At 35.2% G+C, this 16,571-nt stretch overlaps 1 protein-coding gene across 5 annotated transcripts in view; it reads right to left on the bottom strand.

Moving 5' to 3' along the window:
* Positions 1 to 1,046: 1,046 nt before the first annotated feature.
* The window catches only part of CSDE1 (cold shock domain containing E1), a 37,488-nt gene continuing 21,963 nt past the window's right edge, over positions 1,047 to 16,571 (bottom strand). For all 5 annotated transcript variants that reach the window (XM_015812056.1, XM_015812057.1, XM_015812055.1 and 2 more), the window contains 6 exons: positions 13,888 to 14,000; positions 12,451 to 12,570; positions 11,692 to 11,870; positions 6,967 to 7,130; positions 4,196 to 4,328; positions 1,047 to 2,336 (listed from right to left, as the gene is read on the bottom strand). In XM_015812056.1, the coding sequence (XP_015667542.1) occupies positions 2,289 to 2,336; positions 4,196 to 4,328; positions 6,967 to 7,130; positions 11,692 to 11,870; positions 12,451 to 12,570; positions 13,888 to 14,000 (757 nt within the window). In that variant the 3' untranslated portion in view covers positions 1,047 to 2,288. The remainder of the gene's footprint in view (positions 2,337 to 4,195; positions 4,329 to 6,966; positions 7,131 to 11,691; positions 11,871 to 12,450; positions 12,571 to 13,887; positions 14,001 to 16,571) is intronic.

The following is a 16,571-nucleotide window of genomic DNA, read 5'->3' on the forward strand; positions in this document are numbered from 1 at the left end:
ATTGTGGTTGTAAATCCAGTACTAACTGTATTGTTGACCGAAAATCTGCATGATTTTCACCAAATGCTTGATGGATTTTATGATGTAAAATAAATGACATGGTGTAATATGTCGTGTTGTTGTTCATCTGAGGTTACATTTACCTACTTTTAAGAACTGCAAAGCACTATGTCCTGATACATAAAACCATAGAACTCAAAGGTGTACTTTCTTTGGCCTGCCTCACATGGTTAGGCAGACCCTTTCAGTTCAAAGAATTTCAACTGGTAGGGTCCAGGAAGAGACCCTACTCTGCTTCTGCCCCCACCCTTTGGAATTTTCTCTAAGATGTGAGGTGGGCCTCTACTCTCCTGGCCTTTTGGAAGTATCTGAAGACCTGACTCTGCCAACTCACCTGGGTTTCTCAGAGAAACGCATGTGTAAATATATGGGATATATTTACATTTTTTAATTGTACGCTACCCCAGGATCACACTGCAAGATGGGCAGTTTCTAAATTTGATGTATAAAATAACTAAATTCCTGTTCCTGCACACTTTGAAAGTATCTTTCTGGTACTGAATCAAAAGCATAATCCTATTAAATTAGCTTCAGGCCTGATCCAGAATTATTTTGATTCAGAATCAACATCTACAAACTCAATTATTGTAGCAAAATTCAGTATTCAATATTTAATACTAACAATACTAAGCCAGAAATTTGGATTATAGATAGATCACAATTAGTGCAAGTTCAAATAATGTATATTTGGTTTAGTGTGAATTGTAAATTGATACCAAGTCAGTTAATCGGATGCTAGTGCATGTGCAAATGTGGTTGGGATTTTAGATGTTAATCTTCATGTGTACAAAATGGAAAAAAAGAAGACTAAGAAAATATTATAAGTTTTAAAAAGAGGTTCGTTAGAGTTACATTGCCTGGTCATAAAAATGGGGGAAAAGTCTCATTTTTTATTCAGGATCTGGAACGTCTTCTGAAAACATACAAATTGGCCAAGGAGGAAAGTAGGTGGGAGACATTTATGAAGAAATTACAAGACAGAGGCAAATTTTCAAAATCAGTAAAACTTTATTCTATTTCCATTCTTTGCCATTAACAGAAAAATTGGAGAAAGCAATGTTTGTTTTACAAAGATAATGCATCTCCCAGAGAAGAAAAACCCTAAATTGAGAATAGAGGTAACATGGAAAAAACACAGTACTGCCCTCTATTCAAAGTAAATAACTCCTGATCTTTTTGGTTAAAGTAATACTTAGACCAATCATTCAGTTTGCTTGCTTGATAAAGTGTGGCTGAGGGAAGGAAGGTAAGGGGACGGGCCTGGAAGGAGGGGAGAAAAAAAAAAGCACACAGACATCAACTATTTCACCTTGATGAAAGTCTCAATACAGCTATGGAAAGCCTAAGTATTCTTTTACAGTACACTGGGTGTTGGCTGCAAAAAAAATGTATTCACTTCAGGCACAACTTTTTATTTATTTTTTAATCAGTAAAATAAACCGGGTTTAGAAGCTGCAGTGTTGTAAGCAGCAAATTGTGCATTGTTTTAAATATCTTTAAGTTACCACACTGATGGCACACTTTATCCTTATGAAATTCTGCACTATGCATGCTAATTGCAATTTAAAAAAAAACTAGTAGTCTACTTTGGAAATACGTTCAATGAGATCTAGGAGATATTTTTGCTTGCTAAATGGATCTGAATTTAAATGAGACATAAAAAAAACATTAACATTTGGCCATCAAATAAATGTTTGAGTACTCATACAGGATTCTATATAATACGGTTAGTATATTTATCCTCACGAGCCTCAAAACTGGATGAAAATGAATAGAAAATCAGCCTTCCCTGCCTTGGAGAGGACAAAATAATTGAGACCTAAGGCATAGTAATACCTTGGCAAAATTGAATCAAGGAAAATATATGCATGTTGTGTCTATATATATATATTTCTTTTCAGTGCAGAATTTCATAAGGTCTTCCAGAATAGAACTGTCTATAATATTTACTTAAAGAGGCAAAGTAGATTTGCAGTTACCAGTTGCTTTAAATGCACCATTCAAAAAGCTTCTAAAATGTGTTAATATAAGGCGCCATCTTAGGTTCTCCAGGATGCAACTGTGCATATTTTAAAACTGTTTCATAAATTTATTTTTAAACATAACATGAGGAAGGTGTTAAAACTGGTGTAATAGCTCCTTAGATTTCGGAAGGGATGAATACAAGGCTATTCAATACCCTTCACCAGACCCCACCCATATTCCAATATTAGTTGCTTTGAGACCAGTTAATCGATAACACCAGCTTGACGAATCTTTCTCTCTGTACCAAATCCCTGTAAATGGCAAAATATATTATGAGTTTAAATTGGATGTTGAAATAACAATGAAAGTAGACAGTTATAGGCATCACATACATTTTGCTACTGAGGTCACATTTTTCCCCATTTTGCTCTTATTTGTGTTTATGCTATCTTCTAAAATGCCTTAACACAATTTGTGGACCTGATATTTCCTACAATTAACCAAAAATGAATACAGAATGTTCCATACATTCCTGTTTGCAGGTCCTACTTAGTGTATTATTTTTAACTGTTAAAATTAGTCATGAGTATTTGTCTTTTTAATAGCCTCTGAAGTGCCCAAATATACATTTCTGCTTCCAGGGAAAAAATAATTATAGTTCTTTCCTAAAAACAAAGCTAAACCAAAAAAATAAAGCATTGCACACCAAAGTCCTGACTAAAACCTGATTTGTCTATACTGGGCAAATAAATTCTGGTCAAGAACTACTAACTTATTTCTAATTGAAAATCTTTGAATTGTCATTTGTGAATATACGCAGAAAGATTGTACTGAGCTTTATTGGAAACCTAGAGCTTATAGAACTTTTTGCTAGGACAAGCCTTTTCCAATATACTATGCCAGTGTATATGTAAAAATGCAAATAAAAAATTAAATAAAAGTATTTAAGAAATATCAGAGTTCAAGGACAAATATACTGTTTGATAGACACAGAAACAAAATGAGTTTGGCGGGAGCCAGCTTAGTCACATGGTAGATGTAGAAGACAGTGCACTGCAAATAATTCTATAAGTTCTAGAAGATTCTGAACACTCTCTACACAGTTGCATAACTCTTACCTGTGACTCAAAGGGACTACAATAAGCAACTGCAGATTATTAACAAAAACAGCATCTCCAGAAATGTGAAAAATATCAAGAAAGAGCAAAACAAAATAGTATATTGGAATGGAATGTTTTCAGTGAATATAAAGAATCTATCCACCTGAGGTGAGTTTTGATAGAGTCCTATTTAACAGTTTCTATTCCCTGTCAGATTGGAAAAAGGACTCAAAGAGAAGCACGTCCTGTCTCAAAGGTCCCCTATTGTGGAACCAGGAAACCTCAGAAATAAGACCCACATCCTCATTATATCCTTATAATTAGCTATTATATCTATCTTTTGTTATTTTGAAGAACAAGATACCTTAAACTATGTTAACTATCACCTTTTGTGATATGAATGTTTATTTTTAAAATAAGTCAAAGATTTTAAACCCTAACCCTTGCTGAAAACATATCCCTCAACAAATGGTGCAACTTCTTTTTCTTCAAATCCCTTTCCAAAACCATTTCTTCCTTTGTCTGAAAACTCTTATTCAATTATGTTAGATAACTCCTGTCTATTCATGATCATACTTGTCTTTTTACTCCTACCCTTCCAAACAGCAATCGTCATATTATTATGGGCTTAATCTCTGGATATTCTGGATTTAATCTCTGATACCAAAGCCTAATAAAGTGCTATATCAATGTTTATTAATCAACCATCACAAAATGTTGTTTATTTATTTACTGCTTTATGCTAACTTCATTTTTCAGTCCCATCTGATTCTTCATTACCTTGATGGACATCACTTTGCCAAGAATATTTAGATTACTGCATAACACCAATTTGTTCCAGCAAAATAGCTAATATTAAGGGATTATAAGAATTATAGTTAAAAATGTTTCAACACTAAATTGTCTATTCCCATCCTATGTATACACTGGTCCATTTCAAATAGGAAATGTAAGAAATTCATAAATTTATTATATCATTCCAATGATGTGGCCATTAGAAATAATGTCATTCTGTCATAGAAGCTGAAATTCCAATATTATGAAATATGGGCAAATTTCCTGTCACATACCTTTGTATTATCCGGTCCCCTTGGCTGACGAAGCACAGTTAGACGAGGAGCACTGGCATCATCCAAATTAATGCTCTTTAAACGATTAACAAGTCTGTCAGGGCGTGGAGCAGCTACAACCTTAGCACCTTCACTGTTAATAGAAACCAACCAAATCAATGGGAGAATGAGGGGGGGGGACACAGAATTAACACATAAAAATACTATGGCTTTTGGTTTCTCCTTCTATAAAATCTTAATGGTTACTAAGTGGAGTAGTAAGATGAAAATCAGAATATTTGATGTCTACAATAAAATTCCAAATGTAAGCTCTAGTACAGAGCAAATCAAAGAAATGTCAAATTATTCTGTGATTCTAATAGAACCACCTTTGCAATAAGCATAATTGAACTGCCACCTTCATGTTTAAAACTTCAATGAAAACACAACAAATAAGTGAAAATCAGATTAATTTTAAAAAAGACTAATGTGTCCAAATGCTACATAATAATGAGGCTAGCTGTACTACATAGCTTTCCCTTCCATTCTTAGTATAAATCCAACCATCAGATCTGCTAATTCCTGATTTCTGGAATTCCTCTCACACTTCAGCCACCAAAATTATATTTCAGGCAAAATGTATGGAGAAGTGCAGGCAAAACTAAAGATAGGAAAGTTATGTTTACACAAAAAGTTATCTACTCAGATATATGAATGTAAAAAAGCATGTTTTGCAGGTGACTATGAAGCATCAACAATGAACATGGAAAAACAGGGAATTCATAGAAAGTATATACAGTATCTATAACAATAATCCATGTATTTAGAAAACATTTACAAAACAAAATAAGTGCCTCTGCACAAATTGAAATAGGAGAGGCCCACCAAATATTTTCCAAACAATGTATTTTCTATTAATTTCTGAGAATGTGAATAAAATACTGATAATGTAAATAAAACGGGTCCCCAACCCCCAGGCCATGGATTGGTACCTGTCCATGGCCTGTTAGGAACTAGCCACACAGCTGGAGATGAGAGTCGGGTGAGCAAGCTAAACTAAAACCATCCCCCTCCGGATCTGTGGAAAAATCATCTTCCACAAAACCGGTTCCTGGTCTCAAAACGTTTGGACCACTGAAATAAAAAACTAAATTGAATTCAAATTCAGAAATATGATTTATAATGACATTTACAAGATAAAAATGGGGAAACCTAGGATTGTTGTACTCAAAAGAGATACAGAAATAATCTTGAAATATTTTTTATTAAAAATGTTGGAAGGAACAAAAATCTGCCACAGATGGATTTCAAGAAAGGAAGCAAGCAAGCAGCATGAGAAGAATTATAAATCAGGGCTTGGCAACTTGGCATTTTTAGATATTTTGGTGTTCAACAACATTCTTATAGGAAAAAGGGAGTTCTACTTCAATCATTAAAAAGGCACAACAAAGAATGTTCTTTCTGCGTCAACTCAGGAAGTTCAGACTGTCCCAGGAGTCGTCGATACAGTTTTACAGAGGAATTATTGAGTCTGTCATGTGTACTTCTGTAACTGGTTTGGTATAGCAATCAAACTCCAACCAATAGAAGACTGCAGAAAGAATAATTGCAACCAGCCTGACTTCCATAGAAGACTTGTATATTGTGAAGGGCAGAAAGAGGGCTGAGAAGGTATCTGCAGACCTCTCATATCCTGGACATAAACTGTTTCAACTCCTTCCCTCAAGATAACGCTATAGGGCAGTGATGGCGAACCTTTTAGAGTCCGAGTGCCCAAACTGCAACCCAAAATCCACTTATGCATCGCCAGGTGTGCGTGGCCCATTGGGTGGGCGTGGCTGTGGTGGTAACAGCAGACTGGGTGGGACTAAAAAGTTCAATCAATCAATTCCAACTTTGCAAGATCTTTTTCCAGCGAGAAGTTGAAATTGACTGATTGATTGAACCTTTTTTTTTGTACACGGCAGCGGAGGCCTAAAGCGAAAAGGTTTTATAAAACCCAGCTGAAGGCCTAGGACTGGGGCGACGGCACACGTGCCCACAGAGAGGGCTCTGAGTGCCGCCTCTGGCACCCGTGCCATAGGTTCGCCACCACTGCTATAGGGCATTGCATGCCAAAGCAACTAGACAAAGGACAGTTTTTTTCTCTCATGCTGAACCTAATTCTTACAGTGCTGTCTGTAATCACACACAAATAAAGATCAATTCAATTTGATTTGGAGACAAATTGCCTATCTGATATAAATAAAGCAATGACTGAAAAGAAATGGTTACATTGCGTAATCTAAATTAGTCATTTGAAGTAATGAGAAGTGAATATTGCTGTATATCTTTCTACCCTGATACCAGGGAGAAAAATATGATAGCATCTGTGGGAACTAATGAATGGTCGATTATGACAGTATTTTGCAGGATAAGAATTTTGTCAATGGGTGCACTAGGAATTTTGAAAGAATGTTATATTAGCAGGCTTCTCAAAAGAAAAAAATATAATCAAGTAGAAGGCAGGATGCTTTCCTATATACTTGTTTTCAAAAGATGTGATGCTTTCTTGAAACATCACAGCAATCAATGAAGTTATATTTATCAGCGAATAAGTGAATTAAATAGAATATACTTTTTGTAAGCAAAAAACATGCATTAATGCTGGTATCGATTAATCCACCCAAACTGATATAATGCTGCAAGAAACGAACAACTAATGAAATATTTTTGTAATATTTCTGAGATCAGGATTGCTTAATTTATTTCTGTGAAAAGAACAATACTGCTAATGATTAGCAGTTACTTACCTAACACGCCACACATTACAGGCACTGCATTTCCCTGTGCGTTGATTGAGAATGACTGAAAACTCTACTTCATCACCAGCCTGCAATTCCACTCCATCCTGAACTTCTTTCACATGAAAAAAGAGTTTTTTGCTGTCACCCACTTCATAGTTTATGAAACCAAACTGAAAGAGGAAAGGAGGAACAGAAATTATCTTATTAATTGCACTATGTAAGCAATGTTTTCTACAAATGTTTCCCATACCCTTCAGAATGCCAATTTTGTTTTCCTGACATGATACATTTTAAGACATTTAGTAAAGGGCTTCATATCATAATAATTTCATACTTCCATCCAAATAAAAAATGTTAAATCTAGCTACTTTTTTTACTTCAAAGCCAAACACAAGATCTCTAAAACTTGGCCACGCTTCCATATACGCAGAATAACGTTAATGTGAACATTATAGGAGTGATTTTTAGGTTTCTAGGTGGTACGCTTCAGAAACTGGAGACCATTCAAGTGAAATCTGGTATTATTTACCAGATTTAGAACAAACTATCTTATCCTATAGGTTCTAAACTGGAAGGATCCCAGATGGTTTTTATAGTTGGACACAGCTAGTGTATGCTACCCCAATTCCTTCTCTAGCTTCTAGTACAACAAATCTGACTGGCCAGCCCAATTCTCAATTTTCCCAGTGGTTTTTCTTCTCCTTTTGTGCTTCTCCTCAGCTACCACCACAACAATCTCCACAGCATGAAGTATCCACCAGGGTGACATCAATCTGAAATACTCACCAGCATCTTCCCTTTTCTCCCTCTCATCATTTGATGCCCTTTGTTTTTCTCTCACATCTTTAAGGCATAATACCCATACTTTGATCTGAGCTCACAACGTAACAATCTCATTTCATTAATAAATGTGTGGTTCAGTTCTGACACAGGCTATCAAAAAAGAGCAGTTTCATTCTGCATCCACATAAAACCATATTTTCCTAGTTATGGGTTTCTTAAATTCAACAGTATTGTTTAGGTTGATGAAGAGATGCTTTATTGCTACTGTTATTAAAGTATTATGTGTAGAAATGTGGTAAGCAACAAAAGAACAATCCGTAAAGTTTCTAGCCAAATTATGCCAACAAATATGGAGAACATGGTGGCTAACACATTGGAAAAAGTTAGTCTACATACCAAACCAAAAAAAGGAGACTTAAACAAAAGCGTTCAAACTGTTTTACAACATTCTTAATGTAACATGCTAGCAAAATAATACTTAGAATTAACCAATACAGATTTAGAATCCTACATGCTAGAGGGAGATGCTAGATCAGGGGTGGCAAACTGCCGGCCCACGGGCCAGACACATCATCCGGAAGCCGCACCCACCCCATTGCCAGCAATGGCAAAACCGTCCCGATACGTTGCATGACGTTGCGGGTTTAACATGTCTGTGCTAGATGGTCAAGCTGGTTTTATTTATTTATTTATTTATTTATTTTATTTTATTAAATTTATACCCCGCCCTTCTCCCGTAGGACTCAGGGCGGCTTACAGCCAGTTAAAACAATTTAATACAATACAATAGAATTTTTTAAAAAAATCATTAAAAATAAATATATAATCGGCCGCTTCTACTAAAATTTGGCTAAAACCAATTTAAAATACCCCTAGGCCAGTCCTGCCCGCTGGAACAACCAGGTCTTAAGGGCGCGGCGGAAGGAGGGGAGATCCGGAATGACCCGGATCTCTGGGGGCAGAAAAAGCAATGGGAGACATTAATTGCTAATGCACAGTAGATACCCCAAGAACACCCCCAAAAAATAAATATGTGTTTTATTGATAAAAAAGGTATTTGTTCATATTGACCATGACTTGTTACAGAATGTCTTTAGGACTCTAGGGGAAAAAATAGCATATTGTAGATAGCTGTGTGAAAATGAGAGTCAATTACCATAGCAGAATGAAGGAGCAGCAAGCAGACCAGCTCTCCAATAATTCTTACTTGAATTGCTGCCCACAAGTGCTCCAGTCAACTGCTCCTTGTGAGTAAACCACAGGAGTTAATTACTAAAAGTGTTTGTACTTGTGATGAAGGGGAAAGTTACTTCTTCGTATGTTAAATTTCTTTTTCTTTACTATATGCTCTTTTTTCTTTTCTATACCTTTTTCTTTTTTTAGTTTGCATTATTTTTTATTGCTGTAATTGTAATCTTTAATAAAATTTACTATTTGGAAAAAAAAAGAAAAAATAGAATCCCAGAATAATGCATTGTCTTTATGCAAAATCTATATACAGGTCAGAAAGCAAGAATCTGAACGCGACATTATGCATAGATCAGCAAATGAGTGAGGCTAGGTTGTATACTTTCTCTATATTTATTCAACCTATTTCCTGAAAATACTGAGGGAAGCTGGATTGGAGGAAGTGAGGTATGACTTTAAAACTAGAGGAAGAAACATCAACAATCTGCACTATGCTGACTACGCTATTCTGATAGCTGAAAATGCAAATGAGTGCATTGACAGCAAAGATACTGAAGAGTTGGATACCATCTGCTTTTTAGAATCAACTATCAACAGTAAAAGAATCAGCAGTCCTGAAACACTCCACAGTATTTGGTAGAGAAGCAATGAAGACTTGGAAAAGATATTCAGATACCAGAATATGCCTTAAATATGCATTGAGAAGTTCAGAATCATGCAAGTAATGGTTTTCCTTCAGATACTTCAAAGTATCTGAAGGAAAACCTGAGTCCGTAAGGAGAAGGGCGGGATACAAATGTAATAAAATAAATAAAAATAAATACTGTTTGGAAGTAAAAATAAAAGCAAATTGGCTATACAAATGTAATAAAATAAATAAAAATAAATACTGTTTGGAAGTAAAAATAAAAGCAAATTGGCTTTCTAGTTTGAACTTTGGGGCCAAGAAATGTCTTAAAAATACCATCAACAGCCAAAAAAACAGAACAAAAAAAAATGGATCATAGAACAAATTAATCCAGAGTTCTTATTAAAGGTAGTGCTCTTAACATAAGGCAGTTGTTAAGTGAGTTTTGCCCCATTTCACAACTTTTTTGCCACAGTTGTTAAATGAATCACTGAAGATTTGCAGTGCAATTAAGTAAATCACATTTTTAATAAATGAATCCAGCTTCCCCATTGACTTTGCTTGGCAGGTTACAAATAGGGATCACATGACCCTGGGACAGTGCAATTGTCATAAATATCTGCCAGTTGCTGAGTGCCCAAATTTGGATCATGTGACCATAAGGGTGTTGCAATGGTTGTAAGTATGAAAAACAGTCATAAGTCACTTTTTTCAGTGCTGCCACAACTTTGAACGGTCACTAAACAAATGGCTTTAAGTCAAGGACTACCTGTACAGGCAGTATTTAACCACTATTTGTGTTAGCTTTAATCAAGTTACATTGATTTATTTTGGAGGTTATTTTTAATGAAAAAACGAATAGAATATTTACTAATAAATATATGGTGCTTTGATCAAGAAATTAACAACATTATCATATATGTTTTCTATTTTTTCCATGTAGCTTTGTTTACTATGCAATCAAGAAAAACGTTTTTCACAATCCTAATAATCAATCCTGGGACAAAAATGCAGAGGCATAAATGCCTGCAAGTCCAAGCAGAGGTTTGGGAGTGCTGTATAAATTAATCTTTTTTCAACTCTCTAGATGTGTTGGAATTAAATTTATTAATTTTCAACTATTATGTCAAAGGCTGAATTAACTGGGAATTACTGAAATTAGCACAGGGGTTTGCTCTGTGGTAGCTGACCTATTATAAACTATATCTTGTACTGTGGATTATATGTAAGGGAGGAAAATAACCAAAATATAATATTACCATACATTTGTTCTTATACCAGAAGTAGTAGCATTAACTTTCGTATTTCGGTTAGGCTAAATTGGGCAGAGAACATAACCAACCACATCAGTAAGATGTTATCAGCTATTCATCAAGTTTAGTGTCCCCGCAGAAGCTTATGATCCCACATTACATGCTATCATGCATTTTCTCTCCCACATAACTGCAGGATAAGGAATCATATTTTATTATTTCTTTCCTTGTATGAAATCAAAATTGGTGTTATATAGCAAAAAAGTCCTTCCAATTACTGTGCTCTAATTTGGCAGGCTTTGGGCGAAGGGGTGGCTCTACAGTGCTTGCTTTCTTCATGATCTTGTACAAAAAAAAGGAGAAGGAAATACACCTTTTCCAGACTAATGATAAGATAAAAAGGCTCATTCCACTTTCACATAAAAGTATCTGTCTAAAATTTGGCAAGTAGAATCCTCATAAAAGGAGAAACTATACCTGATAATGTCATCTAATTATGGCAATTAGATGCCAAAGTAAGCTATAAGTATTTTAAAAAAATAAAATAACAACTAGTAGAAAGCACTTAAATATGCTAGGCAACAATGGCCGCAGCAAAAGCTATACCTGAAAAAAATAATTCATCTAAACAAGTAACATTTGAATAGCAGTTTGGCTTTAATTTGATTATAGGAAGAAAACCCCATACCAACTAGCACTGATGTTACCTAGTCGGGTAATGAAATGTCTGTAAGCAAACAAGCACGCTCAAAGAATACAAGGACTCCATAGTTCAATGCTGAGCTAAATATATTCTCTTTGGAATATATGTATCAAATTGGAACTTGCTTGTTTTATATACAAGCAACACAAGCTATGCATAAAGAATTATCTTCTTACCTGATCTTTCACACATTCTACAGTAGCTCTACGGAAAGAGGTTATGTTGCAAGCCATTGTTTGCCCATTCTGACCGAAGATACAAAGCTGGAATTTCACGGTCTCTCCTTTCTGCAGACAGTCCCCTTTATTTGCCATGCCAACAATTCCAAAAGGATAGACCTCACCTTTCATTTCTCCTAAAAAAAACACAAAACCAAAGATGTGCTTTCATTAAAAAAAAAAAGTAGCTAATACTCAATTTATGACAACTGAGCCCAAAATTTCTCTTGCTAAGTAAGACAGTTGTTAAGTGAATTTTGCTCCATTTTACAACCTTTTTTGCCACAGTTAAATGATTCACTGCATTTGTTAAGTTAGTAACATGATTGTTAAGTGAATCTGAGTTCCCCATTGACTTTGCTTGTCAGAAAGTTGCAAACATGATCACATGACCTCAGGACACTGAACTTTCTTTAATAAGAGTCAATTGCCAAGCCCCTGAATTTTGATCATGTGATCATGAGGATGCTGCAATGGTTGTAAGTGTGAAGAATAAGACACTCTTTTCAGTGCTGCTGTAACTTTGAACGGTCACTAAATGAACTGTTATAAGTTGAGAACTACCTGTATTCTAAATAAATACTAAGTCCTGTGAATTTATAGTTAGAGAATAGCATGCAAATCCTATTACAACTAATGCATTTCTAGACTGAAGAGTTACCTAACACATACCCAGAACAACATATTAAAGGTACAGTGAGGATACATATTACATACCATCCTCCATGACTTCAATCATTCCTTGGTATTCCGTTTGGCCAGGATCTGCACTCCTGAGAGGGCGAATTATTTTACCCGTGTAACAAGTTGGGTCAGCTTCATCTGTGATGCCATTTACTGCAATAAAAGATCAATGACGCCATTTACTGCAATAAAATTACCATGTTTGGCAAAAAAATATGTATCATTTGATTGCATTGTTTTAACTTACTTACATAATGAAACAACTCAAAAAAACATTGAAATCTATGCTGAATGGGCTTATTAGTACTTTTCATCAAGTGTAAGGTCTGATTTTTTTTTTTTTCTGTTGCAACAGAAATTGACTGACTGACCGGCTTGTTGCCTCAGCCTGATATCATGGGCTAAGAGAGAATGACTGGCCCATAGTCAACCAGCGGGCTTTCATGCTTAAAGTGGGAATAAACTCAGTCTTCTGATTTCTAGCCTGAGGGTTTAACTAGACCAAACTGGCTCTCAACAACTAGATCAAAACGGCTTTATTTCCTATTCAATAAAAAAACACTGCGTAGGTTAATTATTCTATTTATGTAATAATAAAAATTTACTAATACTAGAAATATTTAAATTACAATGATAATTCAAATTTCCAAGATCTCTGATTAACAATATTTTGTTAATTAACAATAAGCCGTCCAACAAATATTTCCTGACAGAAATTAATTTTCTTCCAGTTTTAACAACTCACTGGCCAAAACAAGGGCCTAAACTAGGAAAATTCTGTTGGCAACCTCCAAAAAGTAGCCCTATTTAAATAACTATGTATGTATATAATCACTAAAATGAGTTGTGGTTTATAGAACCAGGTAACCAAACATATTAGGCTAGAGAAAATCCACTACGAAGAAATTGCTTTTTAATTCGGGGGTATAAATGTCCAATTTTCTCACAATACCAGAGCCTGGGGTCATACTAAAAAGTTGAATAATTTAGGGAGGATTGAGAACATACTATAGTAAAACATACTAACTTTTAAAAATACAACACATTGCTAGATTGCGTAGATATAGTTATTGCAGAGAACTTGAACAGGTATGACATACATACTGATGCCCATTTCAAAGCAAGTTTTAACGTTTGGATTTGAAGTGTACACACACACGCACACACACACAAACCACCTATATATGAATATATCCTATGCAAAGAGGTTCCTCTCAATCTCCAAGTGAGTTGGTCTCTAGTTTACTGCTATGGAAAATCAGAAGTTTGCAGCTAGAATGGCTGGGGAAAGAATAGTTCACCATTTCATCCTTTATCCTCCTCATAATCATAAATTTGCAAATTTCTTTTTTTAAATGTCAGTTAAAAAAAAAGAGCAGCAAAAGACAAACACTTCCTCCTGAGTAGAAAGATACCTTATCCCTCCAGACTGTTTGTTTAAAACAAAAAGCAAAAAAGAGGGAACTTTACCTGCATGTGTCTTGTTCACTTTCTCTGCACTGACTTTGCTTCCTTTGCCTTTTGATAAGCTGTATTCAACCATGTCTCCAAGTTCCAAGCTATCAATATCACCACAGAATTCACTGAAAACAATTACACAAAAATCTTGAATATGCATAAATACCTCCAGCAAAATAGCTGAACATTTAAAGTATAATGTGGAAATCAGCCACTAAGTTGTGCTTATAGTGTAGTGTTTCCTCAGGCAGCATCAGTATTCAACTGCTACATAAATTTATGTTGTAGAGCAGGGGTCTTCAAACTTGGCCCTTTTATGACTTGTGGACTTCAACTCCCAGAATTCCTCAGCCAGGCATGCTGGCTGAGGAATTCTGGGAGTTGAAGTCCACAAGTCATAAAAGGGTCAAGTTTGAAGACCCGTTTTAGAGAAATAGGATTTATAGACAAGTACCTTAAAGAACCTATTTTTTGAAGAATTATTTCCAGTATCTTGATCTTATTCAGAAATATTAATATATACCCTATACAATCATGCGAAAAAGTAATCATACCCCATATATTTTCTTTTTTTAATCTACATGGACGTATTTTATCTTCATTGAAAACAGTATATCAAAATAAAAATGACATAATGTAACAAAAACATGAAAACATGTTGAATAATGGCAAACTCAATTTAACAGAGATGCTGTTTCTTTTTATGAAAAAAAAGTTAAGCACACCCTTGACTGTAATATTTGGTATTTGTGCCCTCAGGTTTATCTTATGTCTGTCAGTTTCTCACATCGAGGGAAGGATTTCCCCCCCCCCCCCCCACTGCTTCAAGCAGAATTTTTCAGTTGTGGGATGTATAAGGGTTGGTGCATGCAAGGCCCATTTCAAGTCGCCCCCAAGCATCTTGGTGGAATTTAGATCCTCCCCCCCCCAGCCATTCCTTGGTGGATTTACTGAAATGTTCAGGGTCACTATCATATTACACGATCCATTTTTTGTTGAGTTTCAATCTTCTAACAGATGGCTCACATTATCCTCAAGTATCCTCTGGTACAATGAAGAATTTATAGTAGATTCTGCGATGGTGAGCTGCTTGGGTCCTAATGCAGCTAAATAGCCATAAACCATAACATTTCCAACACCATGCTTTACATTTTGTATCAAGTTCTTCTGATGAAGTCTTTAACGAAAGTGGCCAAATAACTCTATCCTTGCCTCGTTTGTTCAGAGCACACTATTCCAGAAGCCCTGGCCTTTGCCTAACTTTTCATAGCAATCTTTAGTCTTGCCCTGATGTTCTTTCTGGGCAGCAACGGTTTCCTCCTGACACAACAACCATGTAGATCTGATTTGTGTAGCTTCTTTCTAATGGTAGACTCATGCACTTTGATAGCAATAATGGCTATTGGTCATGTGATAAAAGGGCCTCTTTTTAGAATTTTGCATTCTGCTCTTGGGGTGAACTTTCTGGGATGTCCTGGCCTGGCCAAGTTGGCAATTGTTTGAAATCTTTTCCACTTATAGATGATCTTCCAGACAAAGGAATGATTGGTGTTCAGAGGCCTTCAGAAATAAAGTTTCAATGTAGGCATGATTATATCACACATTTCAACAAGAACAAATCAACTGAATATCTGAGGTTTTAAAGTACATTGTCCCTCCCAGATCCCCTAACACTGAACTTGGTCTAATCATCTGCACAGAATCTGGTGCACCTGATTATTTTAAATATTTGAGAAAGTGATAAATTTAGGGTGTACTTACTTTTCTCACATGCAAAATTTGCATTTATGTTTAAATTACACAACAGACCATAAAATGTAAATAGTGCATTTGTTTGTTTATTTATTGGCCAGTCATGTAACCTCAGGGTAACTCTGAGTGCATGAAATTAGTTATATTATATCCTCTTTGTTAATATTATTGAAATGAAGATCAAGTATTTATATGTTGAAATATGTTGAAAAAGTCACAAATGTCAATGGGGTCTGCTTTTTCACATGATTATACAAGTCACATGCAAATTCAACATGAAAGCCATTTTTGTATTATTTTCTCTTGCTACAATAGATGTTTTCATTAAACAATCCAGTGTTTTACAGAACTAAGCCAATACACCGAATACTAGAGCATTACAAAGCTTCAGGTTTAAAGGAGCTTCAGGTTTAAAGGAGAAACAATTCTTAAAAGTATACAAAGAAGGCTCATACAGCAATTATCAGCAACTCCATAAAGCTGGGTTTTTCAAGGATCTCCTCACCTAGGATTTGTATATTTTTTCATTTTTTTTCATTTTTTTTCAAGTGTTTTTTTATATCTTTTATATTGTTGTTTTTATACATGGTTTCATCCGGTTGTTGTTTGCCACCCAGAGTAGCCTTTGGTGAGATTGGTGGATATATAAATTATAAATAAATAATATCATGTATGAGGCTTTACATGACATCAGATTTCTGTATATTACATGGTATATATTCTGTGTGATTTTTTTTTATTTATACAGACTACCAGAAAAGAGTATCTAGATTTTTATCTGTATTAGGGTTCAGTCGCATCAATGTTCAACTGTTATGCACACTTGACAAATGCTAATATGGGATGAAATCAGACACATTACCTCCTGATTTTAAGCTTGTTTCACAGCAGAATGCACATATGCAGTTATTCTGAGTCAATATTCCAGTCCAATATTAGCATTA

This window comes from Protobothrops mucrosquamatus, unplaced genomic scaffold (assembly GCF_001527695.2).
Source record: "Protobothrops mucrosquamatus isolate PMUCROS unplaced genomic scaffold, P.Mucros_1.0 scaffold65, whole genome shotgun sequence".
Taxonomy (NCBI): Eukaryota; Metazoa; Chordata; class Lepidosauria; order Squamata; family Viperidae; genus Protobothrops; species Protobothrops mucrosquamatus.